The sequence below is a fragment of the Alnus glutinosa genome, chromosome 7 (genome assembly GCF_958979055.1).
Source record: "Alnus glutinosa chromosome 7, dhAlnGlut1.1, whole genome shotgun sequence".
Taxonomy (NCBI): Eukaryota; Viridiplantae; Streptophyta; class Magnoliopsida; order Fagales; family Betulaceae; genus Alnus; species Alnus glutinosa.
This window is the reverse complement of record NC_084892.1, coordinates 7519646-7535950: the sequence shown is the minus strand read 5'-3', so window position 1 is coordinate 7535950 and position 16305 is coordinate 7519646. Positions and strand designations below refer to the sequence as shown.

Genomic DNA, 16305 nt, shown 5'->3' with positions numbered 1-16305 from the left:
TGCATTTTCTCTCACAGTAATTTTATCATTTTTAATTTTTCTTAACAAAATATAAGTAGAATGTAAATTGCCACGTATACAAAATTTGACGATAATTATGTCTACAGTAATCATTTCTCTTTTTCGACATGTTACTATCGGTTGAGTTAAAATTCAATAAATAAAATTGATTGGTATTTCTTTACTTCCAAAATATTGGCCTTGTTTGCCAAGTACCGGAACGTTACACAGTAATGCGAGATACTATTTATGTCTTCTTCTTTTTTTTCACTTTTTCATATTTTCTAATACCAATCAACATCAAAATATTTCTACTTTTTTCACTTTTTATATCACATCAATAACTTTTTATTACTATTCAAATAAAAACATTCACTACAATACAAAAAAAATTTCACTTTTCTATACAAATTCTTTTTATTTTATATCACATCATTACTTTTTACTAATTTTAAAATTAACAACTCACTACTCTGTTCTATACATGTCTTTGCTAAACAAACTCATTTTTATCAAAAATTGTTATGTGGAGGTGTATAAAGTGGGTTTCATAAGTAAATTTGGGGGTATGATAGTATAAAAGGATCAGGTGAAAGTTGTATTAGTTTTTACTAATTTTAAAATTAACAACTCACTACTCTGTTCTATACATGTCTTTATCAAACAAACTCATTTTTACCGAAAATTGTTATGTGGAGGTGTATAAAGTGGGTTTCATAAGTAAATTTGGGGGAACGATAGAATAAAAGGATCATGTTAAAGTTGTATTAGTTATAACTAAAGATAAATAAAATTAGAGAAACAAATAATATATATAATCAATAAGTGGAAGAGAAATTCACGAGAGAGGGAGAGATTGTGACTGAAAATTTTTTTTTATAAAAAAAATAATAATAATTATTATTATTATACTATATAATCAACTTACAGGAGAACGAAATGGGAGATCTTGCCGAGAGAGAGAGAGAGAGCGAGAGAGGGGGTAGAGAAAAGGGAAAGTTTTTTTTTTTTTTTTTTTAAAAAAAAAGTTAAAGATCAATTTCAATAGATTGAAACGAGACCATATCGATCTAATGTCCAAGGTTACAAATAATCCCTAATAAATTAAGTCAGAGGTACAAGGTTAAAGTATCCTCCACTCAAGCAAGGTCAAACTTAGACCACCATAACATACCACAGTTGTTACAAAATAACCTAGACAACAGAAGATGCATCTATGTATACATAAGCATCTACAAGATCGAGGAGAGGTCACACATTTTGTGTTATAATACACTAGCTTTTCCAGATCAGGTTTGATCTAAAAATACAGAGCAACTGTCTTACAATACAACAAACACAACAGGCAACAAACGACAAATCCAGAACAAAACTGGGTTACGCCATCAAACCAACTAGAAGAAACCATAACCAACACCCGGCAAACACGCCCCCACGAGCACGCCCAAAAGAAACCCCTATACACAAAGAAATGCCCCTCTTGCAGGGGAACGGTTCCCCAAAGAAGACAACTGTCACCCGAGCCAACGGTCCACACCTGCAAGACCATTAAAAAAACAAACAGGGGTATCAACAGACAAAACCGCCGGAGTGAAAAATACGCTAGGTCCGGCACCGGTGTCCACCAATCAAACCGAAAATCAATGATGTAAAGCCATTTCCGTTAACAAAGCCCCACCCCCCCCACCCAAAAAAAAAAAAAAAAAAAAAGCTCTATACACAAAAAAAAGGGTAAATCAGATAAGGAAAACCATCCCCCGAACCATCAATCCGTTGCCAGTGAATCCAATTAGACCAACAGGACATTTTCAGTCAGTGCCGCTGATGTAGAAAACCTCTAGAACTCAGACCCACAATCAGCATCAGTGGCCCGAAACAAGTCCCCAACGACCGCCGTTAACCCCAACAAACCAACACTATAACAACCTTCTCAAACCAGAAAAGGTCAAGAAAAACAAATCATTTATCCTCTAAGAAGCTAACTAAGCCCAAAGAGATAAAACTTTTATTGAGAAAACAAAACTTAAACAAACAAACGAGGGCGCTTCCCCCTCCAAAACACGCTCTACAAAAAGACAATTCCCTCGTAGACCGAACTTCTGTGGGTTATTGATTGTTCTAGTCTGAAAAGGGAAAGTTAATGGGTGTTCGAATATTTACAGATAGTAGGCCTTCTTTCTACGGGAATTGTACGTGGAATTAGAAAAATCTTAACTATCAAAAATATATTAATAAAACAAATATTTAGGCTGCTTGTTTTATGATCTTCCATGGATCCAGCTTCGCCTTACACCTACGCGTTAATGTTTTATGGGTTAATTTTGTTGGGTTAAATATATTACTGGTTTTTGAGTTTTAAAAATTTTATTTTTTAATTTTTGAGTTTTAATTCGCATCACATATGATATCTTAATTTTGAAAAAAAAAAATCAAATTAATACCTCAGTCAAGTTTTTATCCGAAAACTAACGGTCCACCATGTGTCAACTCTGAAGGTTAACACATGTCACAATATAATAAATTACAAAAATAAAAAAATCTTTAAAATTTAATTATAAATTTTTTGTTAAAAAAAAACTAAAACTAAAAAAATTATTAAAAACCTTAAAAAAAAGAGAAGAGGGTGGCTCATGATCGGTCTGGGGTGGCTGAACCACCCCTATAAGTGGTTCGGCCACCCTTAACACAAAATAAATAAATAAATAAAATTATTGAAGCATTTTAGCCCTTGGGGGTGGCCGCGTGGTTTGCGGGGGTGGTCAGCCACTCCCAAGGGCCAAAACCCTTAACAAAAAAATTGTTTGTTTTTATTTTTTCTGCCATGGGATGGCCAAACCATCTCCCATGGGTCACGTAGATGATTCGGCTACCTCCAATGGCTTTTTTTTTTTTTTTGGCCATACCACCTTGATTACTCCCACTTTGGCCAAGAAGGTGGCTCAGTCATCTCTATTTTTCTTTTTTTCAATTTTTTTTTTTAAGTTTTTATTTTTTTTTTAATTTTATTTTTATTTTTTATACTACAACACGTGTCAATCCTCAAGGATTTGACACGTGGTGGACCGTTTGTTTTTTTACGGAAAACTTAACTGATGTACTAATTCAGTCTTTTTCCAAAATTGAGGTACTATATATGATGCGAATTGAAACTCAGGAATTAAAAATTAAAGTTTCCAAAACTCATGGACCAATAGTATATTTAACCCTAATTTTTTTTTTAGTATTTGTGGCAAATGAAGTCTACATGAGAGTCTCGATTTCAAAACGTATAATATAGTATGTAGGGGTCTAAATGCGGAAGGATATTAACTGTACAAATTCGCTATCCGCACATATTCGTGATCCGCTATCCATACATGCATATGCTCATAGCAAAAAAATACTATTCACAAATGTGGATAGCGATTTTAGGGTATGCGGATAATAATCGCGTCTGCATATTATTTATATCTAATATATTTTTTTTATATATATTTCACTTATGAATGTCGAATACTTAGACAACTTATGTTTTTTATGTTAAGAATTTGTAGTATTATTTTTTTATGTTGAATTTGTAATTTATATATATATATATATATATATATTTGATGTTCGCTGGCTTGATGGCTATGCTCATTGAATCATAGATAAAAATAAAAAATATGGGTGTTTCTTGTGAGCATTGATCACTATGAATATTTTGAAGTCGTATTCATCATCCTCATTTTTTTTTATCGGTTCAACATATTTTTTATGTTACATTATATTTTTTCAAAAGAAGCCAAAAAAACTAAAAATTTGTTTAGATTACTTTTAAAAGCGTTTAAAATAAGCCAATTACTTATTTGCAGATATCAGATAATAACCACAATAATCGCATGAATGTGAATAATAACAAAATTATGTGGATGCGGATATCTAAATGTGGTATTACATTTTACGGATGAAGATATCCAAAATAAACGCTCGGATAGTAAATTTGACGAGGCTTCTTATAACATTTTTAGTAACCTCATCAAATGTTACTACCAAAATAGATAAAAACCATTTTTCTCTATTTTAGCCATCAGCTTTTTTAAAGTACTACTAATAGCCTAACCATTTTAAGTATCAGTTATCACTATTTCATTTAAATAATATTTTTCAAAATGAAAGTTATATGTGATGTACAAAGAGCAATAAAAAATAAATAAATAAGAGAGATAAAATTTTAATATACTTCATTGATTTAATGAGCGAATAATGCTTACTATTGTTGGTGAGTACCGTTTACTCACTAAAATTGTTTCACCAATTTGCTGAGGCTACTGAAGAGTCATTTTGGACAATTTCACCAAACTGGCTCATCAAAATAGTCGAAAAAAATATTTTGACAAGGTTACTAAGAACACTAGTAGCAGATACCCTGTAGGTAGTTCAAATCACAAAATATACCTGTAACAGATTCCCTACAAGTTCTCTAAGCATTATGAATGCTACATTGTTTCCCGATGGGTTGGAAAGTACTTTAGTATTCACAATGATTATTATAATCATAAACTCGATTCTATTTCCTCTCACATCTCTTCTCATTATAATAATAAAATGAAAGAAAAAAAAAAAATAAAGTAAAACTATATATATATTTGAATGGTTTAGGGGAAAATTAAGGGAAGCTCTTGTAGAGTATTTTTAGAGCACTAGTAGCACTTACCAAAAAATGGTTATCCTCCCTAAATATATTTTGGGTAACATTGTAGTTGCCCAATGAATTATATAATGATAAAAATGACAAAAATAAGGAAAGTAAGAAAAATAATAAAATAAGAATAAATAAAGAGTATTTAATTGATATATGAAAATATAAGATAATCTATTGTGAAATGTTTTTTATAGGGAAGTAAAAAGTAATTTTGTTTCCTAAATTTAAGGAAAATAGTTGGGTATTTGCTGCTAATACTCTTAGATAGTGAAACAAAAAGTAGTTTTGTTTCATAAATTTAGGGAAAATGGTTGGGTGTATGCTGCTAGTGCTCTAAGAATGCTCTTAGACCATTTTAATAAAATAGCTCACTAAAATAGCAAAAAAATTATTTTGGTGAGTCTATTAAGGATGCGTTTGAGATTGTAATTTCGTAGACAAAAAATGCAATTTTAAACCAAATCGCAGAAAATGAACCGTTTGAGAATTGCGTTTTTAAAAAATTGTGATTTGAAAACGTAGAAAACTGATTTTTAAATCGCAGACAATGGGTTTTTTTTTTTGTTGGAAAATGGGGAATTTTAAAAGGCTAAATTGAGATTTTAAAGGCCAAGCTACGATTTTGCCAAACGCTTAATTGCGTTTTTAAAAATCACTTTTTTTAAATCGTACATTTTAAAATCGTTATTTTTAAATTGCACTTTTTAAGTCGCAAACCCAAACGGACCCTAAGGGTACGTTTGAGATTGCGATTTCATAGATAAAAAATGCGATTTTTAATCAAATCGCAGAAAAATAAATCATTTGAAAATGACATTTTTAAAAAATTGTGATTTGAAAACGCAAAATTTCAAAGAATAGCTTACGATTTTAAAAGCCATACTGTAATTTTGCTAAATGATTAACTGTATTTTTAAAAACCACTTTTTTAAATCACACATGTTAGGATCGCTATTTTAAAATCTCTTTTTTCAAAACCGCAAATTCAAGCATAACCTAAGAATGCTCTAAGCTACTAAAACATGCAAATGATCCGATGTTAATTGGTAGAGAAATGCTAGACATCTCAATATTTTTTTTTTAGAATTTGTTTTCAATATGATGTTTCACGATCCTATGAAATTGTGGTATATTTTTTAAAATAATAAATCTCATAAAATTGTGACATATTATGTTGAAATCAAATTTTTAAAAAAATGTGTTTGAATGTCTAGCCTTCGTTAAATCGGTGGGAGAAATTGAACGTCTGGGCAGCACGTGATTCATACCACTGCGCCTGTGAAATATTTTCCATAACCAGCATCGAACGTTATCACACCTTCAAATGGAGACCAAGCGGTCCTGGCGCCAGAATCTAGAGTGGATTCAGCGAAATTAAAAATCCATTTTTTGTTTTTTTTTGCTGTATTTCAAATTCAAAAAATTTCACGGCTTTCATCTTGCCACCTGTTACGAAATTTAATCCTCATCCTTTTCTAAAATACAATTAAACCCTTCATTACATCACAAAATTACACTAGAACCATAACACCCTCGGTGGGTATAATTCCTTCGTTATTTTGGCGAAACCTGGGGGTAAACGTTGAAAATAGCCAAACTTGGAGTCCGCCCCAGACACCGAAACTGAAACCCCCAATCCAGCCAAGTTTTGACGGAAAACCCGTTGTCTTTGGCAGCGTTTTCTCCCAAATTCAAAAATCCCTCAAGAATTATATAAATAAATCTAAGCCCACCTCACTCCCTACTCTGAATCTCAAAAAGCTTAAACGAATTGAAGCAGTTAGGGTTAGGGTTAGGGTTAGGGTTTTGAACAAAAAATGAAAGCTTCTCTAAAGTTCCGCGAGGACCAGAAGCCACTTCTCAGAGCCAAAGTCCCACTCAGCATTTTAGGCTTGCCGTTCCAGTCCGGGATCGTAGCTGGCGAGTCCAAGGAGCTCACCCTCAATCTCGGCACCTTCTTCGAATCCGGGCCGTCCTTTAAGATCGCTTACCGCCCCAACGAAACGTGGAATCCGTTCTCGCTCGTGATCAAGACCGGGACGGGGTCGTACGGCTCGCCCATCTCGAGCTCCATGCTGATGAGCGCTGAGTTCAATCTGATTGGCCGAGGAAACCCTAGCTTTATGCTCCACTTCAAGCCTCAATTTGGGGATTTCTCGGTTAAGAAATCGCAGTCCTCGGTCTTCGATAAGACGAAGGTTGCGCCTGTGGACGTCCTCGTCTCGGAGGGCGATGAGTCGATTGGGGTGGTGGAGAACCCGGTGATGAATGGCGCGTTACACGGCAAGAAAATTACGGCCTTGACAACGGATTGGCCCGCCGGGGTGATCTCCGGGCTGTTATCCGGAATGGAGGTGGCGGCGAGGACGAACTTACCGGTGAGAAGCCGCGCCGTTGTTAACTTCCGTTGGGGGGTTAGGGTTCCGGCGGAGATGAAGAGTGCGGGTAATAATCCAACGGCCGGGATTGCGTTCCAGAAGATCCCCTTCTTGGTCATGAACAAGATAGGGATCGAACACGTGGACGGAGGAGATTCCAAGAATATCACATCCAAGGCGGGCCCGGATTCGGCCCTCGCTGCTAGTGTTGACGTGGCGGAGGCCTGTTTCAGTGTCAAGCGTCAGCTGGAGGTCTTGCAAGCGGAGAATGGGTTGTTGAAAAAAGCCGTGGAGGATCTCCGTCGAGAATTCGCCACCGCCGCCGCCGCCGCGAAATCTGTCTCGCCGGTGGGAGAATCGAGCCCCGGAAAATACCGGGACTTTGAAAGAAATGGAAATAAAGCCCCAGGCGGCAAATCGGATCGCCGAAACAGCGAGAATGAGGAGGTGAAAAAGGCGTTTATGGGAGCTACTGGCTCTTGAATTCGTCGAAATGGCACCAAAATTTTGTGAGTTTTGTTTCGGGGGTTTCTGAATATTGTTAGTATTTGTTTTGTTTCTTTTAGTCATGTCGCGATGGATAGCCTTGCATATGTAAATTGTGATTTCTTTGGGTTTGCACTTTTATATCATATTATTTATAGAAAATAATAATAATAATAACAAGTCGTTGTGTAATCTTATTCCGGACTTCAGGTCAGTGCAATCTCCTTCTCTTGTCAGATGTGGTTTGGTTTATAAATTTCAGACAAGTTGTCTTTTAAATTTTCTTAATCCAGCGTTATGGTGCTCTTGCTTTTGAGTAAAAAGACAAAGAGGTGACAAACTCGTTGGTCTCCTTTCGCTTTCTGAACAGAACCAGAAACAAACTGCGAAGGAGCTTCGGTTGTTGACACAGGATGCCCTCGTTCTAGATGCTCTTTGGTGAGTCTTTAGATGCCATTCCTAAGTTGCTAAGAGCATTTGTAGTGAAGTGAAATTTTGATGAAAAATATCACTTAGTTTTCAAAAACTCTAAATACCAAACTCTCTAAATATTCACACTTTAAAATAAATACTATTTTTTATTAACCTTTCAACCAACCAACCAACTAAAGGCCCTCTTAGAATTCAGACTTTCATCAGACCCAACCTTTGACGACTGGCATCTAAATCCACCGGTGGATGCTCGACAGCCGACTTCTTTGCTTCTAGATCTACCGGAACCAGCTTCTTCGACGATCGGCTTCTAGATCCATCGGTGGATGCTCGACGGTCGGTTTCTCTGCTTCTAGATCCACTGGGACATGCTTTCCACGACGGCCGGCTTTTCCTCGACGACCGGTGGAGGATGACTATCAACAACCTTTGCCCGCGAAAATGGAATAAAAAATTTCAAAATAATAAGAGACGATCGATTTTGCCCTTGTCTTATCGGACAAGAGTTTTAGACAATCCGCAAATTTTCTATAGCAATAGAAAGTTTGTTGCGGATGACATTTATGAGCAAAATCGTCTAATTTGAGTGATTTCGTCTGTTTGACGGCTTCACTACAAATGCCCTAAGGCTGCTTTCTGAAATGGGAGAACTTGGTGCAGTTGTTCTTTGCTTGTGTTGCGTTATTAGAGAGAGCACTTGTGGAAGGAAATGAGATCAAGTGTCTGGTGAAAGGTTATGTGGCTTCCTTGCTCTCGACATTACTTATTTTATTTATTTTTTGAACAATTTTTTCTGCAGCTGTATGAAGTAATCAAGTTTTTAGCGGAGTGATTATGCTGACCAACCTATGTTCTATTTGTACAGTTGTAGGGAGAAGCAGCGAGAAGAGGCGTCACGCCTTGTTGGCGTGAATTTGTAGCTGACAAGTGACAGCGATGAATAAATTTGTAATGGAGGAAAATGATCGGTCGCGGAAGTACTTGTCACAACTGGTGTTTTCGCCAACTAGGGATGTAAATAAATCAGTCTGTTTGACAGCCCGTTCGATAGCCGCTCGGTTTAGCCCGATTCGAACTCGAGCTCGATACTGTAGAAACTCGATTGTTATTGTAGAAACCCGCTCGATTAGTAAGTGATACATACCCCACTCGTTCGACAAAACTCGATAGGGGCTCGCAAGTTCAGCTCGTTTAAAGCTCGACCGAATCGCTCGCCCGACTCGTTAGTTCAACTCGTTAGCTCGTTCATATCTTACATATATATTTGTGAATAGTAAATATAGTATAATATATATAGTATTACATATTAATTATAATACTTTGATAACAATATTTAGTATGTTAAATTAACATATTAAGTTATTAATAGTTAGTATATAATAATATTAAATAGTTAGCATATATATATATATATAAACAAATATATCACATCACACATGGTTAACAATAGTTATAATACTTATATTTTAGTTATTTAGTTATATAGAATATACTAGACTTACTATTTGTTCACGTTATACATATACCATAGTTTATACTCTCTACTTATATATAATAACATATTGTTAATTTGTTACTTATAAACTATAGTTATGCACTATATTTTACAATATGCCTTATATAATTACATATTATATATTTTTGTTATTAATAAATGCATAGAGGTTGTTCATAAACTTGGGCTTGAATTCTGCTTTGATTACTCATTGAAAAATTTAATAGTCTACATCGAGCTCTAATTGAGCCGAGTTTGTCCAGTAACTCGACTCGGCTCGAATGTCATTTTTAACGAATTCGAGCTAGCTCGAGTTCGCCTGAATTTTAAACGAGCCGAACTTGAATATACAATTTATAGCTCGACTCGAATTCAAGCTCAACTCATAAATGAGCCAGTTTTAAAATCTTAAAACTCGACTCGATTCAGCTAGATTACATCGACGCCAACAGATACAAAATGTTTGTTCTCATCTTTCTCCTATCTCACCTCTTGTTCCTTCTTCCTTCTGCTCTAACGCCCTTCTTCCGACAAACCCTTCAATTTTCTCCCCCCCGCCCTCCTTTTTCGTTCCCCTTCGTCTCTTCATCATTTCTTCGATGTCCATGGTCAAAGAGCAATAATGGGCCCGTCATACTATATGTGCGTATATCATATGCTCTGAAAAGATGAATAGTTTGGTAGCACAACGGCCCATGTTTATTACAGTCTTCGGCTTTATCTTCTCTTTTTTTTTTTTTTTTTTTTTTTTTTTTTTTTTTCTGTTAGTATTCACAAACTAGACTTACCCAAATTGCAAAAAAAAAAAAGCGGGGAGGCCTATCGTGACACGTGCAAAGAGTGGCAAAAGGCTTTTGGCCTTTTGCATTGGGATCGACCGGATAATAATTGGCCGCAGAGAGTACTTTTTTACTTAAAATAAAAATTCAAAACTACGCTACAGTACGCTTGAAAATAATTCTTTTTTTAAAAGTTCAAAGAAAAGACCGAGAAAAAAAACATTAAGAAACGAAAAGACGAAAAGGATGCCTTCCTTTTCAATATAGGTAGAAAAAGGAGCTCGCAAAGTAGAAAAATTAAAAAGGCAGCTAGAAAAAAAATCTAATCGCAGCATAGGATATCACATGATGGGTACAGAAATTTACAATTCAGTTAATATGATTAGTTGTCTGGCTAGTAATAAATGAAATAATGGTAGGAAAATCGAAAATGAGAGATGAAATACGTTAATCTTGAATGATAACATGATTATTAATGGCAAGAGTGACAATTATAGAGTCGTTGTCAAAGATGATAGAAAAAAGCTAATTAAGGGAAGAAGATAATTCTATTGCAAATAAAGCTGCTTGGGCTTCGCCATAAACAGCTGCATAAGGATGACTGATTTTTGTCAAACATTGAATGATGGTACATGTGGAGTCTTGACAAACAACAGCCTAAATAAATAAATTATTTCGGATAATTGTATCATAATTAATCTTGTAGGAGAGTAGCTCAGACTTGGACCAAGTTGCGTGTGAAGGGCCATTTTTATGAGACCAAGCAACAAAATGTTTCTTAGCAATTTTATTAATAGCAGCAGAATCAGACATTGCATTTGGAACAAGAACTTCATGAAGAGCTTTATTTATAGCAAACCAAATATGATCATAAGTTATTGCTGCAAAAATTTGGAATAAATGAGAATATGAAGAGGAATACCAATTTTTTAATGCAATTTTAAACAGGCTTATGGTTCGTTTAGGTGTTCAATTCGAATTCATTGTACGAATTACGAGTTTGGCTTTGCGAGATAAAATTTAAAAAAATTTGAAAAAATTAAATAAAATATGATTTATTTTTTTTTAAAAACAAAATATTATTTGAAACAAACGCACCATATTCTCACGCGTGTTAAAAAACGGAGCAGTAAGGCACGTGTGACTCGCTATTACAAGCGCTAGTGCCAAGATTAGGTTCTGGGTTTCTAACTATACCGTACCTACCCAAAAGGCCGAAAGAAAACAAAACGTAAGACGAGAAGGGCACATCCGTCATTTGGGACAACAATGATATGTAGTTTAATCTAATTTTTATGAAAAATAAAGGAGGCGTGAAAATGAAATTTGGCCGACAAAAGAAAGTCCTCGTTGAATCGTATCGATATGAGCGCCTCTTCGTGCAAGCCGAGTCGAATAAACGCAGAGGAAAGAGAGAGAGAGAGAGGAGGAGGAGAGAGAATAATAAAGGAAAGAAATACCCCTAGTTTTTGGGAAAGCCCAAGGAAATGTACGAATTGCAGAGAAGTTAAAAACGAACTATTTTCTTTTCTTTTTCATGGAAAAACAGTACCATTTTCCGGAGAAACAAACATGGGGGACGTGGGAGGAGCTGCTGCTAGCGTGCGCCGTCCATCGGTACGGCACCGAGAGCTGGGACTCCGTCGCCGTGGAACTCCAGAAGCGGAGCTCCACGCTCCACCACCTTCTCACCCCTCAGAACTGTGAGCAGAAGTACCACGACCTCAAACGCCGCTTCAGTCAAAACGAAGACGTCCCCGAACCCAACGACGATGATAACAATAGAACCGAAGACGATTCTGCTGCTCCTATCCCTTGGCTCGACGAGTTGAGGAAGCTCCGAGTCGCCGAACTCAGACGCGAAGTCGAACGTTACGACCTCTCCATAGTGTAAATCTTCACGATTTTTTTGTTTGATTTTTTCCCTGAGAATTTTGAGTTAACGACTGGTGGTATTTTTGGTGGATTTTGGAGTTATATTTATTGTTATGGTTTAGGTCTCTGCAATTGAAGGTGAAGAAATTGACGGAAGAGCACGAACGCAGTTCGAGAGACGATGAGAAAGTAACGGAAAAACCGGATCCGAAGAGAACCGTAGAGAAATGCGGAGAGGAGGAGGAGAAGAAGAAAGATCACGATGGCGAAAGGGAGAAAACGTCGCCAGAAAACGTCGCCGTGAAAAAGGTTCCCGGCGAAGATTCCGACCCGGAGTATCGGTCATGTAACGAATCAAATTCCACAGATCCGAAATGTGAGGTTCCAAATAACGGATCCGACGAGATCGAGAAACAACCGGAACCGGCAGCCGGAGGATCCGAACCGGCTATGGTCTCTACAAGACCGGCGGTCGAGGACTCGTTTAACGGGAGCTCCGATACAGTAGCGAGGGGATCGGCGGGGGCTTCGCCGTTTCGGGAGTCGGAGAAGGGTTTTTCGGAGAGGGGAGCGGCTGACTCGGCCGGGATGTGGGAATCGGTGGCCGAGTCAAAAGAGGAGGGCGTTAAAGAGAGTAACAGTGACGTGCAAAGCTCGGCGAGCCTGCCGAGGAAGAAAGCGAACGAGCCAAGAAATGAGGATCAATCTCCCGCCATCCAGCGAAGCCCCGTTAAATCTCAGCCGTTGGTTGATCTCCTCGAGATCCTCCTGTCTCACAGGTTTGGGTCTGTTTTCGAGCGCCGGCTCGAGAGCCAGGTAAAATATGATTTTAGTGTTATAATTATTCCATTATATTTTTATAAATCTCCATAATTTCTTTTATTAAGATTAAAAAAAAAAAGAAATGGGTTTGATTCGGTGAGAGTGACATATCACCGTTCAAGAAATTGCCAATCGTATGCCGACGTGTCCGCGTGATCTTATGGATACGATCAACGATTAATATGGGCCCGTGGAAGTGTGGAAAGAAAGAGGAATCCCAAGCCTAATATTACCAAAGATGTGTTGGACGGACCATATGAATTCTCTCTCTCTTAAAGGAAATGGGTAGTCTTTTTGAAAAGATCGTATTTCACATAAAAGCTATATGTATTGTAACACCCAAATGACTAAAAAACCCCCTGCCAACAATTGGCTGGTGAACATGGTTTGGTCATGCAGCTTATCGTAAATAAATAAAGTGATGACCACTTAGCCCCGTGATATCTAATGCGCCAAAGCGCAACGCCGTAGAACACATTTCTATTTTATTTTTATTTCATGTATTATTGTCAATTAGTTATTGAATTTTTTTTTTTTTTTTTTTTTTTAAGAGCATTTTCAAATCTTACCTATGCACATTTTATAACGTGGTAATAAAAATTATTATTAAATTTAAAATTTAATATGATTAATCTAAAATTTAATGATAATTTTTATTCACCCGTTAGAAAGGATGTAGTTAAGAGTAAATATTTGAAAGTGTATTTATTTATTTATTATTTTAATAAAGGCCGATTAACAGTGTCAGATCTAAAAAAAAAATGAAAATGTCTTTTCAAGCCTTCTCATACGCCAAATATCTTTATAGACCTTCAGATTAGGTTTCCACGTCAGCTCGATGGATCTGTCCTTATCATTTTGTGGAGAACATCTTCTGTTTTAGTGGGATATGTCCGTGAATAGGAACGTCATTGATTGGTAACCTTTGTGTCACCTACTTAGTACGTTTTTGGCATGGGTTTCATTTTTTTTTTTTTTTTTTTTTTTTTGTAATGGGCCATGTCATAATACTCATAATGTCGGGAGCTTTAATAAACCGAAAATTTCAGTGGTTTTGGGTCCATTGAAACTAAATAGGTGCCCAAAAAGTCAAGTCTTTATATTAACATTCTATTTACACGAGACTTGGTTGGTTGGACTAATTCATTCCTTTTTTTTTTTTTTTTGTATCTTTATTATTATTATTATTATTATTGGAAAAATGATTTTTCACATCTTTTCTACTTTACTTTTTTAAATCAATTATTAAATTTATAAGACTCACAAAGATTTACATGTGAGTTATTCAGATTCAATAATTATTTTATTTTAAAAGGTAATATATTTGTAACATTTGTCTTAATATTATCTACTTTATAAGCATTTTATGAGTTCCAGGTCGTCTTATCCTTGTCTCTATTTTGGTAATGTTGTTTTGCTGCCATTGAGGTATGAAAGTTCATTTTGACGTGTGGAATAATGCAGGAAACACCCAATTACATGAGCTTGATTCGGCAACACATAGACCTCCAAACAATTCGAACGAGGCTTGACGAAGGTTGGTATTCATCTGTTGGTGACAGCAAGTTCTTTCGTGATCTGTTGCTTCTCTTCAACAATGCCATTGTCTTCTTTGGGAAGAAGTCCTCAGAATCCGTGGCCGCCGTTGAGCTTCGACAAATTGTTCTTAAAGAAATGGCTTGCAAGGCCCGTAAGCCAGATCCAGCGCCAAAAGAACAGAAGTCGGTGCCTCCTGTTCCCAAGTGCATAAAATCGGATCCAGAGCCATCAGATTCTTTGCTACTTAAAACGAAAATATCTGTCCCACTTACTGCTTGCCGCAAACGCAGCTCAATCACTGCAAAAGCATTAGCATCATCTTCAGCATCAGACAAGAAAAGAGAGCAGACGACCGCGTTGGTTGATGACAAGCCAGTTGTAGATTGGAAGCAGAATGATAAATCCTCTGGTAAGGCTGAGGAATATCGCGTCACAAAGAAGAGGACAAGAGAAAGATTTAAAGCCAATTCAAGAAACATGAGCAGAAATGGCAACAAGGGCCGTCCTAATCTTAGCACAAACAAGAATTCGGATGCCATTCCCCACACCGGTTTTTCGAGCAGAGAGTCTCACAGTGAGAATTCCGAGTCTAAGCCTGAGAAAGTGAAGAAGAATACTACCACGAATGCTAATGCGAAGAAGAAAGGCGCTGCGAATTTCTTGAATAGAATGAAGCGGTGCTCATCGTCCAACAACGGGCCGTCATTGCTAGAGACATTGAAGAGTTCTGATAATGGCAAAGGAGGAGGTGAGCCGAAGAAGAACGGCAATGGTAATGGCAATGGAAAGCGTGATTCACGGAAAGATCAAGCCTTGCGAAAAGGTTCTGGAGGTAAAAAAGTGAAGGAGCAAGGAAGCCCGGCGAAAAGGAGCGTGGGACGGCCGCCAAAGAGAGCGGCAGCTCCATCCCCGCCTGTTCCAGCTAAAAGGGGTAGGGAAGCTGTTGAAACTGAGGCAGGTGCATCCCGACATTCAAAGAAACGTTCAAGGAAATGATGGTAGTTTCTCTAACTTTTTGAGGCGTTATAAGTTGTAACAATATGTTTCTTCCCCTTCTTTTTTTTTCTTTTTTTTTTTTTTTTTTATTTAATTTTTTTATTCCACGCCACTCTTCTTAATTATTTCTTTTTAATTTTTTTATTCCACGCCACTCTTCTTAATTATTTCCGTTTAACTTATATATATATAGGGGATGGTAGACTACAAATCATGACAATTTTTTCTTTTTCTTTTTTTCCTCTCTAATTGTATCTAATGTTGTTGGTTGAATATTTGCCCAAAATTAGCAACCCAATTGGGGGGCTTGTGTACGTTGAAAGTGAAAACTAGTAAGCCAATCTCACAAACAGTTCTCTTTTCTAAAAGAAATGGGCCATCTTAAGGAAAGAATTAAGAAAAGAAAACGAGTAATGTCATTGTCAATTTGGTCCACACGCCTAGGCTCCTAGCTAGCCTTCCTACCAAGGGAATAAGTTTTCGATAGTTACATTAGTGGCAACCACCAACATTAAAGGGCTCCAAGCTCTATAGATCAAGATGCAAACAAATCTGCTTGGACAACATTAATAGATATTAAGGTTTCTAAGTTTGGATGAAAAAATTTGAACAAATTTACTTGTGGCCAAAACGCCAATGATTCGGCCAACTTATTCCCAAGCTCGAAAACCTGCGGTTTGGTTTGGAGTAATTTGGTTCAAACCACGAGCTCTAAGGTATAGGAATTGACGTACTAGCGCACCAAGTGTTTAGATAATAATTGAGACGTGGCAAAGAGGATAGTTGCCCAACAATTTCATCTTAACTGTCCCATCATTCTTGACAAAGAGGATAGTTGCC

General features: G+C 36.7%; 2 protein-coding genes across 2 annotated transcripts; both read left to right on the top strand.

The window, feature by feature from the left end:
- The first annotated feature begins 6224 nt into the window (after window positions 1-6224).
- Window positions 6225-7724, top strand: LOC133872992 (uncharacterized). Its single transcript, XM_062310688.1, has one exon. The coding sequence runs from the start codon at window positions 6481-6483 to the stop codon at window positions 7522-7524; it is 1044 nt and encodes a 347-aa protein (XP_062166672.1). The 5' UTR covers window positions 6225-6480; the 3' UTR covers window positions 7525-7724.
- A 3900-nt stretch (window positions 7725-11624) lies between these two features.
- Window positions 11625-15679, top strand: LOC133872925 (uncharacterized). Its single transcript, XM_062310587.1, has 3 exons — window positions 11625-12123; window positions 12231-12924; window positions 14395-15679. Exons 1-3 carry the CDS (start codon window positions 11771-11773, stop codon window positions 15463-15465), a joined length of 2118 nt encoding a protein of 705 aa, XP_062166571.1. The 5' UTR covers window positions 11625-11770; the 3' UTR covers window positions 15466-15679.
- The last annotated feature ends 626 nt before the right edge of the window (window positions 15680-16305 follow it).